This window comes from Artemia franciscana, chromosome 17 (genome assembly GCF_032884065.1).
Source record: "Artemia franciscana chromosome 17, ASM3288406v1, whole genome shotgun sequence".
NCBI classification, from domain to species: Eukaryota; Metazoa; Arthropoda; class Branchiopoda; order Anostraca; family Artemiidae; genus Artemia; species Artemia franciscana.
The window spans coordinates 25831192-25856490 of NC_088879.1; the positions used below are offsets into that span (position 1 = coordinate 25831192).

The 25299-nt window shown below is 33.8% G+C and overlaps 1 protein-coding gene across 13 annotated transcripts in view; it reads right to left on the reverse strand.

Annotated features, from left to right (window-relative positions):
* Positions 1-5012: 5012 nt before the first annotated feature.
* The window catches only part of LOC136038068 (forkhead box protein P1-like), a 188305-nt gene continuing 168018 nt past the window's right edge, over positions 5013-25299 (reverse strand). For 8 of the 13 annotated variants that reach the window (XM_065721040.1, XM_065721041.1, XM_065721042.1 and 5 more), the window contains 4 exons: positions 21936-22186; positions 14417-14492; positions 11930-12045; positions 5013-8174 (listed from right to left, as the gene is read on the reverse strand). In XM_065721040.1, the coding sequence (XP_065577112.1) occupies positions 7763-8174; positions 11930-12045; positions 14417-14492; positions 21936-22186 (855 nt within the window). In that variant the 3' untranslated portion in view covers positions 5013-7762. Of the gene's footprint in view, positions 8175-11929; positions 12046-14416; positions 14493-21935; positions 22187-25062; positions 25188-25299 lie in introns of all 13 variants that reach the window. The other 5 variants (XM_065721046.1, XM_065721043.1, XM_065721045.1 and 2 more) reach the window with 3 other exon arrangements.

A 25299-nucleotide genomic window follows, 5' to 3' on the forward strand; every position in this document is an offset into this window, starting at 1 on the left:
GCGCATTTATTTTATGACTTAACTATTCTACTTGGCCTTGCATTTGATAATCATTACTAAACCCCTGCTTCATTCTATCATTAGGCTACTCACTTATTCCATCATATCTAAAATGGTATTATTAAAATGATTATTAAATTATAATAATGATTCATTGGTTGATAATCCAGGTTATACAATTGAACATAGGTCAAAAATGTCTAAAGGAGGCCTTTCTTTTTACATTGCTAACGGTTGTACATGTTCGGTTCGTAAAGATCTTTCTGTTAATTTTGAAGGAGTATTTGAGTCGCTTTGTAGAGAATTATTCATTAATCAGAAAACCATTCTATTTGCAGAGGTTTATCGTCCACCTAAAGCATCCTTTAGTTCTTTCCTTGATATTCTTACGGGTGTACTGGAAAAGGTTCATAGTCTGAATTTTGATATTATATTTATGGATGATTTTAATATTAACCTAATGGATAAAAACTCATCAATGGCGATTGATTTTATATCTGCTATGACTTCTTTTGGTTCACTGCCTTGTATTGTGATCCCAATATGTATGACTATTTCTACTATACAGTTTCTGATTATTGACTGAATGACTATTGCCCAATAGAGCGAAAAAAATACACTAAAAAATAAGTTGCTTTTGTAAGGGGGAACTAAACAGCACCTGTACCAAATTTAGATGATATATCACTGGTGGGACCTCATGCATCCTCTAGATTCTATTAATCAGGCTTTTTGGGGCCAGACTACAGGGTTGTGTTTGGGGCGGCTTAGACCCCAAATTCTGAGAAAGCTGAAAATTAAAACGAAATCAGGCGTTCCAAGTTCTGTCTACTGAAAATTCCAGAATTTTCTAAATTATATGAAATGATTATTGTCATTAGATACAGGATTAAATTAGGAATCACAAGGTCTGTTTATTTCATATTTGTCTCATTGTTGCCTGACTGGATGTAATTCATGCAGTGGGATGGAACATCTTCTCCACTGAGATTCATGACCAACTTTTTGTCAGTTGTGATGCCTGGTAAGCAAGTGCCAAAAATGCAGCTATTGGTTTGCCAATCAAAATGGTTTGGACGTGAATCAAGAGAGCAAAATAAAACTGACATGATATGGACCGTAAGTATAGATAATTCTAATATCAGCTTCATTCTTCACTCAAGACTTTTTGATTAATAGAAAAATTACTCAATGAGACCAAGTGATGAAATACAAAATAGGCCTTACGTACAAATAACATCACATGTTATGCAACCTCAACTTAATTAACCAAAAACTATCGCCAGGAACTTCTTTCTCCACTTCTGTTGTCATGATTTGGTTTTGACACTAAAGCAACATCAGTCAATTAACACCACTCTTGCTTTTTCTTCTTCTAAACGATACCGGAAAATGACATCTGAAACCGGCATTTGTGGCTTTTGCTCGCTAGATAACACTTTTCGGGAAATCTGAAGTTCAGATCCAAGTTTAATAGACTCCCTTCTTGTTTTAAAGGCCAGTTTTTATTTTCGGTATTAGCGTTTTCTGGCTATCTTTTGGTATTTGTTTCATAATGAAACCATTCCGTCGTACCTCCTTCTTGAAATAAGCGTGATAGCCAAGCGTGGTGCCTTGACTATATCTTCATTTTTGGAATAATAAATGCATGCTCTTGGAGTGGTAATTATCCCATAATGGAGATGGACTTCTGCTTCTCTAGTTTTCTGTATAACTTTTCTGGTGATGGTACATGGCTTCTATACCGTTACTGTACATGTCCGCGTCTCTGCCAGCAACCTCCCAAGACTATAGGCGGTTTCTTGAAAATGATGCAGATTAACCTCTAAAATTCTAGTCCTTTGGTATATTTTATCTTTATCAAATATTTTTTTAATGTCCCACTTTGTTCTTCCCGGGGTTTTATGGGTATTTCAAAACCCCAGAAAAATATGTTTTAACGGTCTTAAAACCTCATTCCAAATGGGAGACGGTAGTCCCACTCCTGTATTTCCCCAGTCAAGTCCAGTTGCCATATGTTGTTCGAATTGTTTTCCTTCTTTAATGTGAGTCTTTCTTAGGCCAAGTCTCTCCTTGACAAATGAAACTGATATAAAGGCACCAACAGTCTTAATTGCTTCTCCACTTTTCCGTAGTCAATGGAGAAATATTTTTCTCACGGCTATGTATTCCAGGGCTAGAGCTAAGCATCTCTCTTCTGGGTAATTCCCTACTTCCTTGACCAATGATGCCATCTTTGGATCTTTCCTTTGTTATGCTGCGCTCTAATTTCACCAAGACAATATCAGGAGAACAGTTCAGAGTGTCTTCCGTAATTTTTGGCTTCATAAGAAGGAGAACATCTTCATCCTTGAGGGTTTGTCAATACCTTTGCTGACCCATACGGTTATCAGCTTTACAAAATTAGTAAAATCCCACATTCTATTTGGTGCTCCAGGAGCCTTTTTTCCCTCTCTACTATGGGTCGCTGCTTTGCTAAAGCACCCTTTGGGGTTGCTTTTCGTGTATGGTTAGCATTATCTCTTATCTCCCTTTTGGTTAAGTCAGGTTGTCAGCTGCTGATCCTTGTCTGCAACTCGCCCCTGGGATTCCCTCTCCCAGGTGTCTCTGTATGAGCTTACTCTTTTGCGAGCTTGCCCCCTTTCGGCTTCTCTTCTTCTAAGACCTTAGTGGCTATACATAAGGTTCAATAAAAATCGGATAAAGACAAAAAAGAAATATTTATAAATAATTCTGAGTGCTGGGACCTTCTTTCTCGAAATATCGACTTTCTTCTGGCTCTTTGGACTCTCTCTTCTATCGACTCTGGCTGAAAATCTCCACTGTTTTGTTTTGTTGATTGTTTTTATATCTTCTTTCTTTGTTTTCATCCATTTTGCTGAATGTTACAATTGACTTCTTCACAAAGCGTAGTTATTGAAAAGATTTAACAATTCAAAGTGAAAGAATTTTAGTTGACAGGAAGCTATGGCATGTTTTTGGAAATAAAGAAATCAAAAGGCACGATTATGAAGTCTCGGTTTCTTTTGTAATGTATGTTTTGTGAAATATCAAGGTTTGAAGTCTTGACTAATAGATTGATCAAATGCATTTCTCATATGTGGTGAGAATAAAGCCATGCGGTCTTATTTGCCCTGGGATAATTCAGACTTACGGTCCAACTGTGATATGCTCAGGTATGAGAGCCACCTCCAAAGGACTCCTTGTAAGGCTGATATTCAACCCCCCGTTCCCCCCCCCCAAAAAAAAATATTAAAAGGGCTCTGTAAATTAGTAAACATTTTCGATCGATATGTTCAAATTTTACTAAGCCCGAATGACAAGGATCAATTCGGACCCATTCACTAATATCCTTTTTTTCTGGATAGGGTGGGGGGGGGGGGTTTACCTATAAACGAAATATCAGCAGAACTAAAGTTAAATAGTCTTCCCAGCCTAAAACTACCTCAAATCACCATCAATAGCTAAATGAAACCCAAAACGAACAAAAATCATAATAACAACTAAGTCAAAGTCAAAACGAGCATAAATTCACATGATTGATGCTAACAAACCCCATTCCTTCTAAAGACAAGGACATAATTTGCACTTTAATGGATAAAAAAACAAACGAACGTGGATAGTCAGTCTTATATAGATGTGTTATCATATATTCCTCAGAGTCTTGATGATTTTTTATTTATTAAAGTTAAAAAAATGAAAATTTCTAAAATGAATTTGTTTTCAGCATGTTAATTTCTGCTCGTTTCTGTTTTTCATAGCTCTACTTTTCTTTAAAAAATTCATTTTGTAGAAAAAGTTTTTTAAGTTAATATCAGAAAAAGGTCAAGCGTTTCTAATGCACAAAACAGGTAGAAACATCCAAAATAAAAACCTTTATGCCACGGAGTAACAGAGTTTAGTTAGTTTTTATTCTGATAGGAGATGAACAGAAAAAATATTTACTTCAAATACAGTCCGTCAAGAGCCAGGGGCGTAATTTGCTACAGAGCACTGGGGAGGCAACTGCCCTCTCCAGACTTATGAATTATTTTTATACAATTCTGAAAGTTTCTATCTTTGACAGGAGTATGACAAATGCGAAGAAGACACAATATCAGTAGAGATTAGTAGAGAATAATTGGGGACAAATTATTGTTGGTGCAAACTCTTTAAACTAATTTCTTGCAAATTTAATTTTCCGCTTCTGAAATACAAGCGTACAGCCACATGAATAGCATACACGAAATTTGGCTTTTTTATTGACAGGTGGCTCAGGCATGAGTAAAAAAGTAAGGAAACATATGGGTAGAAAATAAACTGAAAACAGAAGCCATTCTTTCAAGACTCCTCACTTCCAATGACACCTTATTATGACTATGAATGTGATTTTTCAGAATGAAAAGACCAGTAATAGACCTACTATAATACCTGCGCGGGTGTCCATGATGCAATTATTCACGGGTTGTATTCTAGGAGAAAATTATTTAATAGATATAAGCATTAAAATTCTATTGAAGGTTTAGGGAGGAGAAAGATCGAAGATGGGCTATTTGAGTAAGGGGTCATTTTATGCCAGATTGAAAAACAAAGAATTTTTTGGGTAGATACAGGTCTCGGAATATTTTTTTGCCGTAAAATGTGAGATGACAGTGAGAATTTAGAGCACTTAAAGTGCAACTGTGATAAGTTGAAGGATTGAAAGATTCCATTTTTGGAGCTGGGATAAAAGGGAAGAAAAGAATGGTTGGAATTTTGAAGATTAATTAGCTGCTGGATTTTATATGGGAAGTGTATCCTTATTGGTAGACCACAGGGAAAGTTACTTGGAGAGTGGAGAATGGCGGAATGAGGGAAGAAGAAATTGAATAGACACACAAATATATAATGGGGGCGGGCTACGTTTTTTTCTTGAGTTATTTTTTTTTCTGATCTTCACTTTATCTTTTTCTTATAGCTCTAGTGAGCTATTAGACTCCTTTTACATTGATGTCTCACGAGGCTCAAGTTTTTGAATACATTGTAGCATATCATTTTTGTGATAGGTTATAAAAATTTATTGCTTTCACAACATCTTATTACACAAGGAATGGTAACACGCTAATGAAAATTAAAAGCAAAACAAATACATGCCACTGAGTGAGATCACATGGTAAATAAACTAAAGATAAACATGGGAACAATGAGCCCTAAGAAGAAACTAGAAAAAGTGTCTAGATCTAAATCTAATAATCACCATTTTAACAAAAATTAAAATACTTCAAAATGATCTCCGTACTCTAGAATTCTATAAAAAGAAAATCCTCTAGATTAATTAAAATAGGACCACATAAATTAAGTAAATCTCTTTTTTTTACAGATTACACAAAAAAGGTACTTATAAACTTTTTTCACAATAATAACCGGGCTGTTAGATATTGGACGGTCTTTTAACGGATAAGAAAGAATTAAGCAAGTTTGTGCAGACAGAACTACGATTATCCCTGCATACAAGGAATAGAGCGAAGTACCCTTCCTAAAATCGATCAAAGGGACCAAGTGCACAGCCTCTTGAAGAAACTGTGCAATGCTCAGAAACTTAATTAAACAAATGGCATAATCTGTGAATCCCTCTTTAAATTTTTATTTAAACATTTAAAAGAAATATGTGTTCATACAAATCAGTATGAATTTTGTGATCTTGTACAAGATAAGCATGGTGACCATACTCTGATATCCTCAATATGTTCAGAAATGTCTGAAACTGAATTAGGGGCTGAGCTTACCCTAAAAAACAACAGAACTTCCCCCAAATTCTTATTTGTATGTGAAACAGACCCTGGCGTTTAGTTGCTAAAATTTTTAAAATCTTAATAAAAAAGATGACAGATTATACTTCACAATAGAGTTTTATAAGATTTTTACGCAAAGAATTTCGTGTTCAAAATGGAAATTTTTTTGAGAAAGAGATTTAAAACATGGAGACTAATCCCAGAGAAAGAGAGAGACCACTTGAGCACAAATCAGGTTGAAAATGAATTTTTGTTCTTTCGACAAGCTTCAATTTTTGATGTTAAAATCAAATAAATAAAATTTATTGTATGGATTCTCCAATTCTCAAAAGTTGAATCAATTGCAACTTAATTTGCCTTGAAATTTATTAAAAAAGAAAATTTACATTTAAAATTGACAAAATTAGCAAGCTTCTAAAAAAAATAAAAAAAAATGTCTTTAGGCTTGAATTTGTAAATGAATAATCCAATTGACTGTTCTAAAACAAATTTTTGTTTTACTGATTATTGGAAAAATATTGTTTAAATAAGAAAGAATCCAAGTCTATTGTTTAATGCTATTATATATTTGAAATATGTATCTTGTTGTTAGATCCTTATGATAAAAAAACATACTCATAGGTGGACTCCCATTAGCTAGACTTTATTCTGGAAGGGTATTTTGGGCATAGAATATAATAAGTTAACGAGTTTCTGTAGACTATTGTTTTAATTTTCTTCCTCAACAACATTAATTTTACAATCTCAATGACTTAATATAACAAATAAAATACAAATTCACATTTACCTTACAACGCGTAAAACCAAACTAATATATAAGCACTTTACGCTCAATTTTCTAAACATAATTTTAACAGAGAAAATGTATCATCGAACCGAATCGTTTATGATAATTGCACAAAAACCAAATGCACTTCCATGAAAAATACATACATTTCATACACTCTTTTTTTTTGCTTTAGTCATTGACATGTTGTACATAATTCTGAGTGAAGCAAGAAAAAAAAATCTTATTTACTATTATTGAAATATAGCCAATTTTATAATACTATTAAAAAAGAAGAATTTTTTAACACATTTTGTAACCCTCATGATAAGCCCGTCGTATGCAGTTGTGATTTTTTTTTTTTTTTGGGGGGGGGGGGGTAAAACAGTTGCAAATTTTTAACTCTATGTTTCAATGATATAAAAATCCATATTCAAAAACTTAGTTCCTTATAGTCATCGAACTAACCATAATGCAAATAGCAGCTCTGTGTCTATACTAGTAAACAAAATCATTATAGTCATCCGGAACAGATCTCTTGTCTTGCTGAGTCAGCTCAGATGCAGTAATTCAAAAGGCGTTATGGGACGAAGATTTACATCTCGCCCCCAACCGCCAAACAGACTAATTCATTAATCTAATATCGTTCTAGTCTGTCATTGCTTCTCAAGATATACATAGATTTCTGGATTTCATAAAATGTACTGCAAATTTTTTGTGATCTTGACAAAAACTTGAGGAACTGATTTTTTTTTTTCAACACAAAACCTGTTTTTGAGAATTCGTAACATTTCCAACGGTCACTTAGGTTGAATCGTCAAAAAAACATCTTGTACGAATAACTGATCGTTCTTATTAGACGTAAAGGACGCCTTTTGGTGGTTTCCACCTCGTATGGAAATTATGTTTTGTCTCTTAACAACTGGAGCCTATATTTTTTTCAATTTTGCAGCTTTTAAAACGTGTACAATGCGAAAAAACTGAATTTTGGTTAGCAAAATAGCTACAACTCAGATAAAAGTTCCAGCTTGAATTTCTGATACACACGTACTTAATTCTCAAAATGTCTGTAAAAATGTACCTATGCACGTTGCGCATCATCCGTTATATGCACATATTTACTAATCACAATTAGACAATCACAGAGCAAAATAAAACGCTGCAACGTGCGAACACTAATCTACAGAGAGGCTCTTAACATATTCATGCGCTGAAAATAATTTGAGTATTTTTTACTTTCAGTTGATTATTGACCTTCAGTTTGGGTAGCTGGCACTGCAGTTTTATTTTTCGCTGCCTGAAGGAATTCTCTTTCATATTCAAGTTTAAGATGATTCATTGCTGTAAAATCTCGATTAGATATTGCACTAAAATTGCCATTGTATACCCTTGTCTCTGATTCATAATTGCGATAGAAGTCGTAACTAGGGTCCCCCTCTTTCTTGACAGAACAAAATTCAAATGCACGGTCATCCATTTTTGCATCCTGTTTTTCCCTAGGAAAGTTTTCTTCTTCTGGAAAATCCCTGTAGTCGTCACTATTGTAAGCTCTATCTGGTTTATAATCCTCGAAATCATCGTCTTTATCAAAGCTCCTGGACGGGGAAATAGGACGGTCACCATCACCTGTAGAAGATATTTTTGTTGGGGGTTCGGACCTGCGGATAAAAATCATTCTTGAGCAACTTGTACATCATTAAAATTTCCACTCTGTAGGGGATACTGTTCAAATGCAAACTTCTGATCCCTCTGTTTCTCTTCGGATATTTAACATAAATAAACAAAATTCCGGACACTTCTTAGGAGTGTTATACACAGCTGTCTATTATACACACCTTTCGATTTCTTATTTTTCTACGTTTAGTGCAAAAAAGTAACAAATCAATTAAAAAATTTAAAAATAACTCTTTCAATTGAAGACAATGTTGAATAGGCTTTCCAGGCCAAGAAGTAAAAAAAAAAAAATAAACAGAGGAAGATGAGTAGGAATCAAAATTTTGTCCAAATACTTAAGTTGTTTCACTATGATTATTTTCCAGACATTTGCCCAAATATAACAAAAGGTGTGAGCGGGCACAGCAGGGTGTGAATCTCAATTGGTTGAAATGTACTACAAATTTTTGGGAAGTATACTTAAAATGAATAAAAATAGATAAAAAGACCCTAATGAAAACAAAATACCATCATATTATAGCATTTAATTTTTTTTGTAATTTGTTTAGAAATAGCGTACAGAAATGACAATTGATTGGAAGTACTTCTATTTGTTCTCAGCCCAGGTGCATTTGTTGTAACTTTCAGTGAAATTTCAGAACTACTGGTTCATAAAGTTCAAATGGGACATAAACTTCTCAGGCAAAATACTGATTAATTTTTTGTCAGAAGTAAATACACTTTTTCATCCTTTTTCTCGGAGAAAAAAGAGTACATAGAAAACGGCTGAATTGTTTTTTCTTTATACATAGTAAACATTAAATCTGTATTGACTTGACAAGTTCATTTTCAATAAGATTTCAAACCATTTAATAGCCTAAACTTAATTTTTGTATTTAGCCAATCTAAATTAATGCAATGGTGCCAGGCAAACCAAAAGCACTCAGCATACCACAAGGTTTTTAACCTAGTCAGTGGCAGATCTGGGACTAGGCAGGGGAGGGAAAGTCCCCTCCTCCCAGTTTCTCATGCCTGACATAAAATTCATTATATTTTTACATTCCTATTAAGGTGCTTAATCGACAAAAAAATTGTCGTAATTATAACTTTTTATTCCTTGCTCTCCCCCTCCCAAGTTTAAGAGGCCTAAAACCGTTACTAAACCTAGTTTTGTACTAGCCAAATCATCTGGAGGTTTGTATAAGATTATCAAGGGCTTTGATAAATGTAATATTTTGTATCAACCAAGCTATATGTTCGCTGATTCAGTGTCATTAACCTATTTTCATAGGATTTGCAAACATCGTTCGTGTTAACAAGTTTTAATAGTTATCTGTGTTTACTTTTGTTTCATAAAGGATTTATTTTAAACTCTCTCTTTGACCCGGATTCTCTGGATTTTTCTTAATTTTATAATAAAACCCTTGTCTGCCAATTTTCGTAACATCATGAAAAACAAAACACTTTAAAACCTGAAAAGGGGCCATCTTATCAATGTGCCTTACAGAAAAGGCAGGTTTATTTCCGACTCACCTTTTTGCAGCTTTTGTACTTAGGTAGCTTTTCAAACTTTTTCTTTATTTGGTTTATATTTTTATTTCGTTTTGTGTCTTTTGCTTTATATTTGTCTTCTTTTTGCACTGTGGATGGCTTAGCAGAAGTCTTGGCCAAAATATTTGCATTACTTTTTTGGTTTTCACTACCGCAAATTTGTCCTTATTACATTTTTTCTCCCCTTTTGAATATAATTATTTTTTTTAAGCTAGAACATATTTTTCATCAAAGCTGCTGGAGACGCATAAATATGCAAAAAAAAATTCCAAAAGGCAAGCCAATGCATGTTCAAACGAATATGTATTTGAATTACTATTCTATGGAAATTACTAAGCTATTTTTGTCTTTTCTTTATGTCAATCGTCACTAAGAATTCCAGTTAAGTATTTAAAAAAAAAAAAAAATCGTTTTTGAGAAAAAATTGAAAAATATTTTTCAATACGATTAAAAGTTATTGAAACGGTTAAAGAGTACGATTGAATCGTTGAATCACTGATTTATTTGAACATAATTTTCAGCATGTTGCAATACTTAAGCCTCCATCGTATTAATAATTTCAGGAATAGCAGAGATCCATGAAGACAAGAAGGGGAAAAAGATAAAAAAGAACTTGATATTTCAGAGGCCTTAAGACATGGTATTCCAAGACATGAAAAAATTAGTTTCTGGCAGACAATCCCAATAATCTAATCTTAGTTCGAGGAAATAGCCTCCTGTTCTTCCAAGCTTTTTTTTGCTGCAACCTTGTGCCTTGGCTATTCTACTCTTTATATATCCATTGCGTCCGCCATCTTCATTAATAGAAGAAGAGCACAAAATAAATTCGTTGAGTGCATACTTCTAACCTAATTGGATGATTTTGACACTGATATTTTAGAGGGACGGTATGGATACCTTCATTTAAAATAAGGACCTAGGTAGACAAAAACAATGATTTATTGCAAATACTAAAAATTTATTGCAAATACAAAAACAATGATTTATTGCAAATACTGTTGAATTGTGTTGCACAAAACTTTCAAAAATAATTCAAGAATTTCTTTTCTCTTCGCTAATTTATTCGTGATTTCATCAGTGTAATCAGCGTCATTAATTATCAAAACAAAAAATTCAATACAATTTAACTAATTAAAGCCCATTTAATTTTTGGTTGGAAGTACAAGATGGTTTCTTCAAGGCATGTATAAAAAAAAAAAAAAAAAAAAAAAAAAAAAAAAAAAAAAAAAAAAAAAAAAAAAAAGTTCTAGATCGCTTCTTTTCCAAATACGTCTTTGAGATTATCTGAAATGATTTTATTTTTCAAAACATTTTCCGTTTCTTAAAATCCTTAAATAGTTATTATGGAAGCTTCGAGATCGCTTCTTTTCCAAATACGTCTTTGAGATTATCTGAAATGATTTTATTTTTCAAAAGATTTTCCGTTTCTTAAAATCTTTAAATAGTTATTATGGAAGCTTCGAGAAAAAAGATTTGAAATAAATGAAATAAAATAGAAGCCAAAAGTTAACTTTTAAACACCAAATGTCTTCAATAAATTATTAAAATACTTACAAAATTTTGTAACATTTGTAACATTCAATTTAATATAATTTTACAACAATTAAAACATAAGCATAAAACTAATTTTAGATAATTTATAACACTTATGACAAGGGCTATTGAATCACGAATATTCTGGCACTGCGCCTCAAAAAGTGTTTTATACAATGTTTTTTTTTTGTTTTTTTTTTCAAAGAGTGGAAAAAATTGAAGAATATATTGTGATAATTTTGTCGCTAACTTCCACAAAAAAGAAAAACGAGTTTAAAACCAACTGTTTGTACAGACAAGGTTTTTCAGACAATTTCGAAACCAAACACTCCATTCCCAGCTGTTTTTGTGAGCGATACAAAAAGATATAGAACATTTTTGATAACACCTAAAATTTGCAAATATTTTGGAAACAAAACGTGAACGATAAGAAAAATGTATCAGACTAGTTGAAAGAATTTGGTCAGTTTATGGCAATGGGCTATTTATTTAAGGTTAGTAAAAATTTCACATAACCTCTTCCGAACAACCCAAAGCCAAACTGCCTACCTATAAAAATACATTAATTTATTAGCGACTTGTTAACATTTTTAATAGTCTCTTCATAAAATATATAATGTTCAATAATAAAATATTGTTTTTACGTGAATAAAATTTATTGCAGATTTTTACTTACGTGGTATCGTTCCCGGAATGAACTGCCAAAGACTTTTGTGGAAGACCCAGGAAAGGAAAACCATTCAAGTTTGCTGAACGCTGTAAAAAGTTCAAATTGCCATCAGCCAGTGCAGACTAAAAATGGAATTAAATTTAATAAAAATGTAAAAATAGAATTAATAAATTTTTATTATATTTATCAAGATGGTGGAGAAACCGAAAGATTATTTCTCGTATTGGACTTGCAGATCCACTAGTGGCGCTTGATGGAATTGTTGAAAATCCGACAGCTGATGCTTTGAAAAAGATGAGCGGCAGTTATCCTCTCGGTTGTTTTTTCCCCAACTTTTAATCGATGTACGCAGCGAAGTTTTTTTTTGTGTTGTGCATTTGTGTTTTTGTTATGCTTTTTTTCGTATTCCTTGCACGTTATATTTTTTCTTTTTTTCTTATTTTTTTGTTCTTTACTTCGAATTTATTTTTGCAATATTGCGGGTTATACTTCCTCACTTACTTAACGGTACTCTTTTCGGCTGGCAAAATCTATCTTGTGTTTCTAGTTCTAACCTTTCGAAATTTTCAATATTTTGCAGGAACAAAAAAAACTTAAAAGCTTGGTGACTGTCAACCTCAAAACCAAAATCTTACACTAGAGAAAAATTGTCAAAATTCATATCGAATAGTAAATTTGGATTGAAGTTGCAACAGTTGAATTGCGCAACTACCTCTCTAAGAGATTGTGGTAAGCCACAATCTCCACATTATATTAGATAAATGTGGAGCGCAAAAGCAAAAGCAAAATTGTCATTTTTGTAATGACAATTTTGATTCTGTTTGGCCCTCCACATTTTCGAAAATCTAGATCATTTAGTTCTTTTTGAGGAGGCAATTTTAATATCTAATCTAAATGACTTACCACAATCTTTTAGGGAGGCAATTGAGATGAAAAAATAAATAAATAGGAACCTTGCTATAAAAAAAAGATACGGGAGATGTTTCCATAAGCCAAATTTATAGTAACTTAACATTAAATGATTCAAATAAAATTTTACTCAGTTTGAAGTTAAACCACCTCTCCATATTGTTACTGAAAAACAAGTCTTTAGACAAGCTAAATCTATTGCTAATCAAAGAATTTTTGCACAATCCAATTGCTGAATGTGTCTTTCATTTATCCTTGTTTGTTTTGATTTTGTGTCTATTTGTCTTTTGTGAAGTCTACTTCAAAAGGTTAGATTCTTTTTTTTTCTTTTTTCTTTTTTTTTAGCACTGAGGACGACTTGACGGAGGTCCTTGTCGAAATATTTGCTTGTTTTCACTTCACATTGTTCTAATGGCTGACACTACCCTTGTTTTTCATTGCTATTAGATTTTTTTCTTATATTATATTTTCTCTTCAATCTTTCATACAAAAACTACTACATGTAAAGAATGGGCAAATTCCATAACCTATAGCAGTTTCCCCAATGGCTATGGGCTGTCATATCATCCCCAAAGACATAGTTACTGGATCCTTCAACCATGCTGAACAAAATGTCTGTCTGAAACTTTGATCAGATTGCTTTAAAGAAAAATGTTCATAGGGGGGGCTTCTTTTTGGTCACTGAAAAAGAGCCCTAGAACGTTTGATTTCCGTCTGAATGAGCACTCTCTCGATATTCTAGGACCATTGGTTCGATATAATTACCACGAAAAAAAAAGCATCTGTGATCTTTCCTCTGGCAAAACAAAACAAAAAATGCAAAATTCTACATTTTTGTAGAAAGGAGCTTGAAACCTTTACAGTATAAAAAGGAAAGTTTTTTTTCAGGCTCGCAGCTTTTGCTGAGTAACAAAAACTTAGTGATTTTATATATTTGAAATTAGCATGAAGAAGCTAATTCTTTCAGTGTATTGCTGTTTATTAAAATTCTTTTCTTTAGAGTTTTGGTTACTATTGGGTCGGATCGCTACAGTTGGTTACAACGAAGTGTTTGAAAATCTTGATGAAATTGAAAAAGAATGGAATGCAGAGATGGAGGAAGGCTCATTCTATCAAAATAATGCAAGAGGAAAAGTTTCGTATCAGTTAACCAGCCAAGATGGAATTGAAGTCAGTATAATTACAATTATATTATATACCTCACATTATTATAGCTATGATTATATAATTCTAAGCATAATTAAATGAGTATAATACTTTCTTGAATGTTTTCAATTTTACTATTGGCTTAAATGGAGTCGTGACCTTAAATTGACTTGTTCATTAAAAACCATTGTCATGATTTTTCTTCGCATTTTTTCAAATTTTTTTTTGTCTTGATTTTTTTAATAAAAAAAACAAAAAAAAACAACAAACATATACAGCGAGTAAAATTATTCATAAATCGCCTACTATTTTTCGTTTGCTACTAAATTTACCTATTCACGGAAATAATTTACAATAGTTTACACTTCACAAGTTTATATTGTTTTGCATACCAGGTGCACAAGTTAGGGACGTGGTATATTTAATGGGATACCTTACCTTTAAAGTAGTGCTAAATGAAGCACCGTATAATGCAGGCATGGTCTGCGTTGGGCTCCTTGCTTGAACATTTCCTCTGAAAGAAGGAGAAAAAATTAATGAACCTTTTTTTTCAATGTAAAAAGAGTTATAAACAAAATAGAAACAAGAGTTTTAATGTCTAACGCCTAAATTCTGTCACTATTTTTCCTGTCAATACACATGCCATTCCCGTTATATATGGCATCGTGTTTGTCATGATCACGAACATCTAATAGGCTGACCATAAATGTGGCAGCTAAATTCGTTAGTATTTTAACCCTCAAAAAATTTTATTAGTCTGCATAAGAAAAGAAGATGTATTTAGCAGTAAAATTTCTATCAGGTAAAAAAATTCAAAAAACTTCTATTTGCTCGTTTAACAAAACCTTAATATTTAAGAGGAATGTTTTCTCCTGAAGACTTAGGGACGCGCGGACAAGCTATATATCATTCCTATCAAATCCTCTCAAGTCGTTTTTATAAAGACTTTTACAACGTTTTCCTGTAACTTGCAAGCGAACCCCATGGATCTTCAACGACTGCCTAAACAGTTGTAACTTCTAGAATTCAGAATCATAAACAAATTTATACCGAAAAAGATACATTCTTTTAAAACGGAGCGCTTATTTAACTGCATGCAGAAAGCGTTTAAAACTACTAAATTGTGCTACAATATACACATAGCACAAAACCGACATAATCAAGGTCCATTCAGAACGAATTTTCACTCACAGCGAGATTCAAGGACAACGAGATTCAATACAGCTCAATGCACTAATTCCAAAGCTGATACAACTGAGCAAGTCTGAGTTTTACTAAATCAGAACTGGATTTATTTAAATTATAAATCAGCCATTTTCCAACGTAATTTCAAAGGTGCCCACCAATCAGAATTTTGAATAGTAATCTGAATGATTATTAACCGAATAATGGTAATAAATATTAGCCAAATGTCAGTGTGAACGTGGCTTAGCTTATTTTAAGTCACTGATCATTACATTTGTAATAAATACTTCCTCAACCATAGCCGCTCTCAAAGTAATAAGTTTGAATTATAACTTATCTTGTTTTAAAGGTTACCTTTAACGTTTTTAACGCTTTTAATTTCATAAAACAATTTTGATTGAAAAAACTAAGTTTCCAAAAATCTTTGAAATGGAAAATAGGATCTTTAAGAATAGGCCTTGGAATGTTTTTTGTTTAATCTAACTTATGTGTCAGCATTTGTCGGAACATTGGATGATTTTGTCAGCAAATTCTTTATATTCCCCCCCCCCACAAACTGAAAACCCACGCTACTACCCTGAGAATAGGAATATGATATAATGTGTTTTGAAAGAACAGAAACATCTAAGCAACTAGGGAACAAATTTTAGTTGAGGACAACAAAATAGAAAAACTGATTTAGTAAGCTGATTTCATTTTTACCAATGTGCTCATTAGCTAAGTGATTTTGAATTGCAAATTTCTCTTTTGTACGTTTTACCCACGATCGAAAGTTCCACTTTTCAAATATCCTTGAAACGATAAACGGAGCATTTAGTAGAAACAATAAACTTTTAAACATTTATGAACCAATTAGTGTACGTAATAACCTTAAGGATCAATCAGTTAAACATATTCACTTTAAGAAGACTTGTATCAATCTCATATTTTAGTCCAGGACTTTTAGCTCAAAAAAGGGTCGAACCCGGACAAAATTGCAATATAAACGAAAATGATACCAAAATGATCAGAAAAAAATTCTGTACAACATACTAAAAGTCCCCATAAATCCGAGTTGGGCGAGTACCCGAAAAACAGGGGAAAAGGGGGAAATGCGGGGGAAAATGGGAAAAATGCCGAACATGCCCAGAAAATAGTTTAAAGTGAGTTTTCTGGGGTTTTCACATACGCTGATTACGAAATTGATATCTAAAATTCAGTATAGAAAAAGAGTACTACGGAAAACGGGGGAACAGGGGAAAGAGGGGAGAAAAGAGAAGAATACAGGGTAGGGGTAGAAAGCGGTTTGGAAGATATTTTCTGGGGTATTTCTATCTGGTGATTATGAAATTGAGATATAAAATGATATACAAAAATCGATTAACATAAAACGGGGAAATGGGGGGAGGGAGGGGAAAAAGGAAAAGATACAGGGTAGGGGTAGAAAGCATGTGGAAATGTGTTTTCTAGGGTTTTTCTATCTGCTGATTATAAAATTGACATCTAAAACAAAGTTCGAGAACAAATACAGGAGATCTATAGAGGTTCGGCTACCCCATAGGTTCGGAAAAGGCAAAAAAAAAATTCGAGAAAAAAATACGGAAAAATACTGAAATTACATTATTCCGTATTCCTCGCCGTTATCGACAAGCGCGTGGGTTCGTCAACATAATCCTGTTCTAATTCGACATCCAGTAAGAGAAGCAAGGTAGACTAGTCACCGCGGAGTTCCAGTGCCGACGACAAAACCTATCCTGACGGAATGACATCTAGCGGATCCAATAGTCCCCAGTCTGCGTGGATGCTTACACATGTGACATGGTAGCAGGATAAATCAAGGTACGACGAGATTTTTTTTAAGTCAAGCATAATTTTGCGTATCGGCAACTCTTCTTTCAGTACTAAGCCAAGTTTAATTCATTATTTTCCCTGGGTGCCCGAATTAATGGTTATTAGTTGCGTCTTCGATGGATACAGCGCTGGTCCAACCACGAAAGATGCTACGCACAACCGACGGTGTAAGGGAAGCCAGCATCAAGTGATCGATTTCAGTTTAGGGATGAAGCTCCAGAAAAAGAAGGAAGAGTTTTTGAGCAACTCTCAGAACAAACAGCGAATCATAAGCTACATCGGGGAAAAACTCAGAGCCAAAAGATTTGAAGTCGTCCATGCGAAGGACGATGCTGACTATCTAATCGTGAAGACTGCCGTAACGAAAGCAGAAAACTCTGAAACAATAGTTCTTGGCAATGACACTGACCTTCTGATTCTACTCTTATATCACCTCCCGTCTAATGCAAAAACACTTTACTTCGAATCGTCAACGAACGCAAAAGAAGCGATAACACGGTTCTGGTGCCTCAACGAAGTGCAAAAAAAAATGGGAGAAGTATCCAGGCTGCTTCTGGTAGGGCACGCTCTCTTGGGATGTGACACGACCTCACGAGTTTTCTGACTTGGAAAGCAAGCTGTGCTACCTCTTTTGAAGAAGAGCGAAGTGTTCAGAAAAAAATGCAAAGTGTTTCTGGATGAATCATCGTCCAAAGATGAAATTGTGAAAGCGGGTGAATATCTTCTCCTCAGCTTGTATAAAGCACGACCAAACGAAGATCTCACTAAGCTGCGACATCGAATTTTCTTGGAAAAAGTTTCTTCGTCTAATACTACGGCGTTTGTTAAGCCTGAAAGGCTTCCGCCAACCGAAGCTGCAGCTTCATTCCACTCCCAGCGAGTGCGCCTCCAGGTATCCCGTTGGAAAGGGGAACCAGCTGACCTCGACCCGGCTGACTGGGGTTGGGTCCTCAGAGACCATAAATACTCACCTGTGATGACCCATTTGTTGCCCGCACCTCAGACTCTTTTGAGTGTCGTGAGATGCAACTGTAAGACAGGCTGCGAGAACTCGCGATGCAGCTGCAAGAAAAATGGATTAGCGTGTACGTTCGCGTGCGGAGAATGTCAGGGTATCAACTGTTTGAACAGGGACAACGAGATTGTCAAAGACGAGGAGCTCGACTAGTGATATCAATGCTGTGTTTTTCAAGTCAACTATACTGCCTTCGAAAGTGCAAATTTTACATATAATAGCCATTTTATATATAACTGCCAAGCGGTTGTTTTCTTTATGTTTAGTAATTCAAATGGTTGTAAGAAATGTCTGTGATTCAAGAAAGTACAAGTTTGATACTTAAGCGAGTTATTTTGTCCATAGGCCTACTTATTAGCCATTAGCAGCTGGCTCAGAAGTCAGGCCTCCCTTCCCCTTTTCCGTTGTTTCCTCCAGTTTTGTTCGGTTTTCATGGTTCTCGTTTTCTTTCCTTCATTTTAGGGGTCAGTTTCGTGATCAGCAGATAGAAAAACCCCAGAAAACACATTTCCACATGCTTTCTACCCCTACCCTGTATATTTCTCTCCCCCCCCCATTTCCCCGTTTTATGTTAATCGATTTTTTTATATCATTTTATTTCTCAATTTCGTAATCACCAGATAGGAATACCCCAGAAAATATCTTTCAAACCGCTTTCTACCCCTACCCTGTATTCTTCTCTGTTCTCCCCTCTTTCCCCTGTTCCCCCGTTTTCCGTAGTACTCTTTTTCTATACTGAATTTTAGATGTCAATTTCGTAATCAGCGTATGTGAAAACCCCAGAAAACTCACTTTAAACTATTTTCTGGGCATGTTCGGCATTTTTCCCATTTTCCCCCGCATTTCCCTCTTTTCCCCTTTTTTTCGGGTACTCGCCCCACTCGGATTTATGGGGACTTTTAGTATGTTGTACAGAATTTTTTTCTGATCATTTTGGTACCATTTTCGTTTATATTGCAATTTTGTCCGGGTCAAACCCTAAAAGTCCTGGACTATTTACAAAATCTGTCATATAGCGTCGAGGCACTGCCGCACCGATCATGCACTTCGGATTCATTGGTTTGCCTTCAAGGCCTGATAGCCTACACGCACAGAGATACTTATTGCAATTCTATTGGTTTTCCACAAGATAGAAAAAACACGAAAAAAAAAACAATATGCAGGATTAGATGATAGAAAGTATCTGATTGAATTTTTATTTTGGCTGTGAAGTTGTAGCATAATAATTTTTACATAGTCCAAAATTATCCAATTTTTTCAAAAAAAGGAAGAAATTACTATACAAAAAAGAGGGTGACGAAAATTTTTTGATTCCATGTCTGAATTTAGAGTAAAAGTTTCACATATTTTAGCTCTTGAGCAAAAATTATTTTGCGACAAAATTAAAAAAAAAAAAATATTCCTATTTTTACCAAAAAAGTATTTTCTGTACGAGAAAGGAATACTAAACAGTTGAATAAGTTTCATCACAAAAAAAACATGTAAATATATTTCTAGAAACATAGTTATCTTAAACCAATAAAATAAATTACTATTGGATATTTATATGACCACTCCAGAGACTAGGCTTATCTTATTTACAAGTTTGTTTATGATACGTTAAATTATACCAGCGATAAAAGAATGAACTAAATAATAACTAGAACAAATTAACAAATTTAATTACTGTTCACATCCATTTAAAGTGAATTTGAAACGCAATATTATCAAAGCATTTTTAACCCAAGGTGGTGCATACAGCAGCATATATGATTTTCAGGCCTATAACCAGAAGGTGGGAGTTTCAGCCTCTTGAGACTTTAAAGACCTCTTTTTAAGAAATAAATATTATGCCCTTTTAATGTTTTTCAGCAGTTTCAACAACAAATGAGTCAACTGAGTTGAATATTTATGCATACTTTTCTGACACACTTTAAATATAACTGGTAATTGTATATCCCCCTACCAAAAACTAAGACCAAAGAAAAAGTCAAGATGCAGGTCCTAACACATCTATTTTTGCAAGCAGCAACTTTTTTCTTCTTTTTTTTTAGCTTTAGTCGGTGTCTGGCGAACATCTTTAAGGTGTCTGTCTTTTTAAGCAGATAAGTACATCAATGTGATAACCAAAAAAAGCACAAGTCAGATGGGTTGGCGAGGGATCGGGAATTAAGGAGGGTTGTGTCCTATCCCCGCTTATATGGACTATTTTAATTGGCTTTATCCTAAGGAGCACGGCAAAGACTTTAGAAGAACATGGTATTAAACGGGGTAATAAAACTCTCCTAAAATAGGATTACACAGATGATTTGAGGGTGTTCGATAAAAATGTCAGTGAAATGAATGAGTCTTTGGAGGCTTCCGATTGCAAGAACGGGTTTGAAAAAATGCTAAGAAGACCAAGTCACTTAGAATAGGAATCAATTAAGGGGAATAGCTGATGCTCGGTAACGAGGTTAGGGTTATCAGTAAGGATAGTAGATAATGTGACAATGTAAAAAGTAGGATAGCCATGGCACAATATATTTGTTTCGTAGTTGAAAAAAGTTTGTAAAAATAGGAAAGCAAGTCTCTGAACTAAGATTCAAATTTTGGAAGACGTGGTAGTGACAGTGGTCAAAAATGACCCAGAAACGTGGGTACTTCAAAAGGCTAAGGCAAGGACCGTATTCGGGGGGGGGGGGTAGGGGTTTGCCCCCCCCCCCCGTTTTTCCAACTCGTAAGAACGCAACATAAACGATTTTAAATAATTTTGGGGTTTTCACTTTTTTAGTAACCCCCCCCCCCAATACAAAATTCTGGATAAGACCCTGGGTTAAGGAAGATTTGTTGACTGTTTTCATGAGGAAATATCCAAAGACAGTTTTAGATACTCTTTGGACTAACCGTATATCAAACAATAAACTGTAATACTAATATGGTTCGATCCCATTTCCTAGGGCTATAGAAACAAAGTTTAAAACTGCCAGGCTAAGTTTCATAGATGAAGGATGACTGACTGTCAAAGATGTTGCTTTTTGGTCAGCTGTCTAGGGCCAAACGAAAAGCCGTCCCCGAATGGGGTGGGCAGGAGACATAAGAAAAGATTTAAAGGCTTTGAAACGTCATGGAAGGAAGTAAAAGGTGACCCTCTGAATGGACTGAGGAGGAGGAGGAGGAGGAGTGGCGATGAAAATTACAGGTGGCTCGGTGATGTAGTAAGCTGTTAGTCGTAGGAGTAGTAACAATAATTTTGGATTAATTTTAGAAGCCTTCCAAAATGATTTCTTAAAGCTACGTCCAACAAAGGCGCTCAAAATGATCTTTTGACATTTGGTTGAAAAGCAAATTTTATTTCTATTGTATTTTCAGTAGGCTTTTTCTGTACATAAACAGAAAAATGGGTACATATTACTCGAAATTAGATTGAATTATCTACTTTTTGGCATTGGAATTACCTAATATATCTATTAAGGAAAAACTTTTTTTTATAGATTCACAACAAATAGCAGTGCTGAAATAAATCATCAACCTTTTGAAGGAAATTTGAAGGACTGTTTTCCCTCAGAAAAAATTTATTTTCTTTTTATTTTCCATTTTCGTTTAAAAACTTCAAATTCTGTAAATACTTGGTGGGAAGGCAATAACTGCGATGTGCATAATGTAAGCTTAGTAGCTAGTGCATAGTTTATTAGATATACAAACAAAAATCCATTTCAAGGAGGAGGGCTGAGGAGTCTCAGTTTCATTAAAACAGAAAAAATCATTTCAGTAAAACAGAAAAAAAAGACGAATAATATGAAAAATATTGAAGACATGGAACGAGTTATAAAAACTGTTATTTTTAAAACGTAACAAAAACCGTAGCAAACATCAAAACAGTTTTAGCATCCAAACATCCCCTAAGCTATAACTGAGTGCAACATGCATCATGCCAATAAACATTCCAAAAAGTTGAGTTTATCTTACTGAACAAGTGCTTGAGAAGTGAGATTACGAAACGCAGCGCCAAATGCCTGCATAAAAGGTCTTTGACTTGAGATAAGTTCCGCAGGGGTCAACGTTTCTTGGCTCACAGGATTCTCGAATTTTCTCGGACGTCCACGCGACAAGTGGCGACGACGGATAAATTCCGCGTCATCCACCATCCAATAGGAGCCAAAATCGTCTTCGTAGCGAACGAAACATTTGTGCAGAGATAAGTTGGTGCGAATTGCATTCTGAAGGGGAGTTATAAATGCGTAAGAGAAAGGAAAGTGCATCACAACTGATTTTCACAACGTCAAAGAACTTGCAAGTTTAATTATATAACTAAAAATTAATAAGCTAAATTGTTGCAGCCGAAACTACCATAGTCCGTATTAAATGTTACTAATTTGTAAAATTTATAATATTTACAACAGTGACATTGAGGGATATTAATACGCAAAAAAAGTTCTAGTTTAATGATTATGATTAATTAAAAAAATCAATTAAAATTATATTATAATTTAAATAATTATTGGCATATTGATATGAATTACATTAAAATACAGCTCATTTCAATTCTATATTTAATAAAATAAATAATAATTCAATTATACTGAACTAATCCTTTGGTTCACAAAGCGTAAAGGAATTCTTTGTTTTTATTCTAGTGCATTTGAGTACAGAAAATTGTTTGAAGTGCCCTCTAGAATGGGCTTCTTCAAATTGGCTTTACAAAATTATAAGTTTTTTTATTTAATTAATGAAAAATTAAAGTTTTTAGGTAATTATTTGATGTTTGATGACTAGAAATTTTGTTATTTTTGCCATTATTTTTTTTATTGGGGATTCAAAATAACATCAAAACCCCTCAAATTGTTAAACATTAAATTAAATTATGATAGTTTTGGACTGCTCTTTTTTAAGGTAGAAATTTCGGAAGTTTAATCAGCAGATAAAAATGTTTATTTCAAATCTAAGAACTATTGTGTTATGAGTAGTCTACTACGCTGAAAATGACATTATTCTCGTCTAAAAAAAATATAGTTAATACCAAAGTAAAAGTCAAAACTTGCAAAATTCTAATGCGTTAGCAAGAAATACAATAGTGAGAAAAGGCCAAATACAATAAAAAGTTTGAAAGATCAACCAACGTGCTAGATAAAAGTTAAAGGTTCAAAAAATTATAAAAATTGAAACATACGCATGCTCAATACCAACAAGAATCATCTCCCGATGTAATTTGGAAACTATTTCTTACATTATGAATATGGTATTCATCTCCAGTCCATAAGTTTTGCTCCCTTCTTAAGGTTCTTTAGTGCAATCCCCTTTTATCACTTAGGCTTAACGGATTAAGTAGATTTCTACATCATCAAATTATGTCAATTCTTTTTCACAGTTTTTAATTTGCGGTATCTGCAGATTATATATCGATCTTTTAATTCCGGTTTAATCTGGGATGAGGCTAGTTGTCAGGTATCTCATGGTGTTTTCCTTACAGTTGCGGACACACTTATACTTAATAAGCATACCAGAGGCTGCATGGGATACGACAAATGGAATAGGGAACCAATAGTTAAGAAACAAAACATAAAACCATAAACACAATTAGGGTATGGATGTATTCACTCAGTTAGGTTAGGTGATATTGCCAATAAGCGGAAAATAAGATAAATTGAATTTAGAGAATAATAGTGATGAATATTTTATAATATTTAAAGTAAGCAATTAAGGTATGTAGATTATGGGGGAAGTGTTCGCGAAAACACAAAAACAGAGAATATTTTATTAACAATAAATAAGGAATACCTTAATGAATTATTTTCACCATGATAAACTTTTTTTTCTAACTTCAAGAGGACATCTACTCCCTGAATTTAAATACAATGGATTGGCTACGAAGGTAACAAGAGACATGTAAGCCTTGCAAATTTGGATGGAGATATACAGTAAATAATCATTTGGTTTAAAAGCATATTCAAGGAGTCATTGTTGTTGGCATTGAAAAGTTAATATAATCACAAATATTAGTAAGAGTAACAAGAAAAATACAAAATGTTATAAAATAGAAAAAATGCCGCATTCCACCCGAAAGCGAGAAGTGGAAAGTGATGTTAATAAAATAAGACCTGAACGTCTAAAGATTCGTGACCTATGAAAACTACTTTCAGTTGGTGGCTTCCTCCACTAAATACTAAGAAATTTTAAAGAAAATTCATCATAAGTCTTTTGGCAAGCTTAACGAGTCGAATTATTTCTTTTTAGTTTAGTTCTCAAACCTTCTCATCTAGAATTTTCTTTTTGCTGCAAAAAAAAAAGCCAATGTAATGGCTGTCGTACGTTGGGAAGTCTTGAATCTTTATTCCCGGTACAAAAATTCTGCAAAATTCCAGTAAATCAATTTAACGAAAGTTTCTTGAGATTGAAAATGAAACGAATTTTCTATTCTTTTTTTTTTCGTTTATCAGAGTTGCAATAGATTTTCAAACTTTACGCAACAATGGTGCTAAGAAAAAAATATGTACAGATCCAGGAAAACAAAGAACGGGAAAGCATAGATGAATACAAAATAAGGCTTAAATTAAAGTACGTAACCACTAAAACTAAAAAAAAATTATTATTGTTTAAAAAAAAAATATTAAAACAGTTCTACATCACTTCAAAGAAGTTCTACTAAGATTCGGCCATCCCGCGTAATGATGCTGGAACTGTTTAGATTTTTTTTTTTTAGTTTTAATGCTCGCGAATGTTATCTTAAACCTTATTTTATATTCATCTATGCTTTGCCGATAACGGCTCTTACATATAGAGCCGAAATATTCATTTTAAAAAAATTTCACCGTCTTGAAATAATTCCTCTTTGTTTTACCTTTTGTTATTCATGCGGAACCCCTACATTATAGCACTACATATCTGCCCAAGTTTATCACAAATTTTTACCCCCCCCCCTCAAAAAAAAAGTTTATCCCAAAATTATACATATATATTGTGTAATTATTTATGTGGTTAAACTTGCCACTTCAGACGAATGATACAGTTAGTATAATAGAAATAAGTTAAGTCATCAAATCTTTTCAACGTGCAAGACTCTGTGCGCAACAATGTCTATCGCCATCCCCAAACCTACCCTGATGACGTTCTCTGATGACGACGTCGATAAAACTCTGCTTCGTCGACTGTCCAAACAGCACCTTTGACGTTCTCAACACGCATGAAACATTTGTGTAATGACAGATTATGACGGACAGCATTCTATACCCAAACAAACCAAAATTAAAAATAAATAAACTAAAACACATGGATAATATAAGGTCTTTACCCACTATATCTCTTTCTAGAGCATTGAAAACTGATTAGAGGAATC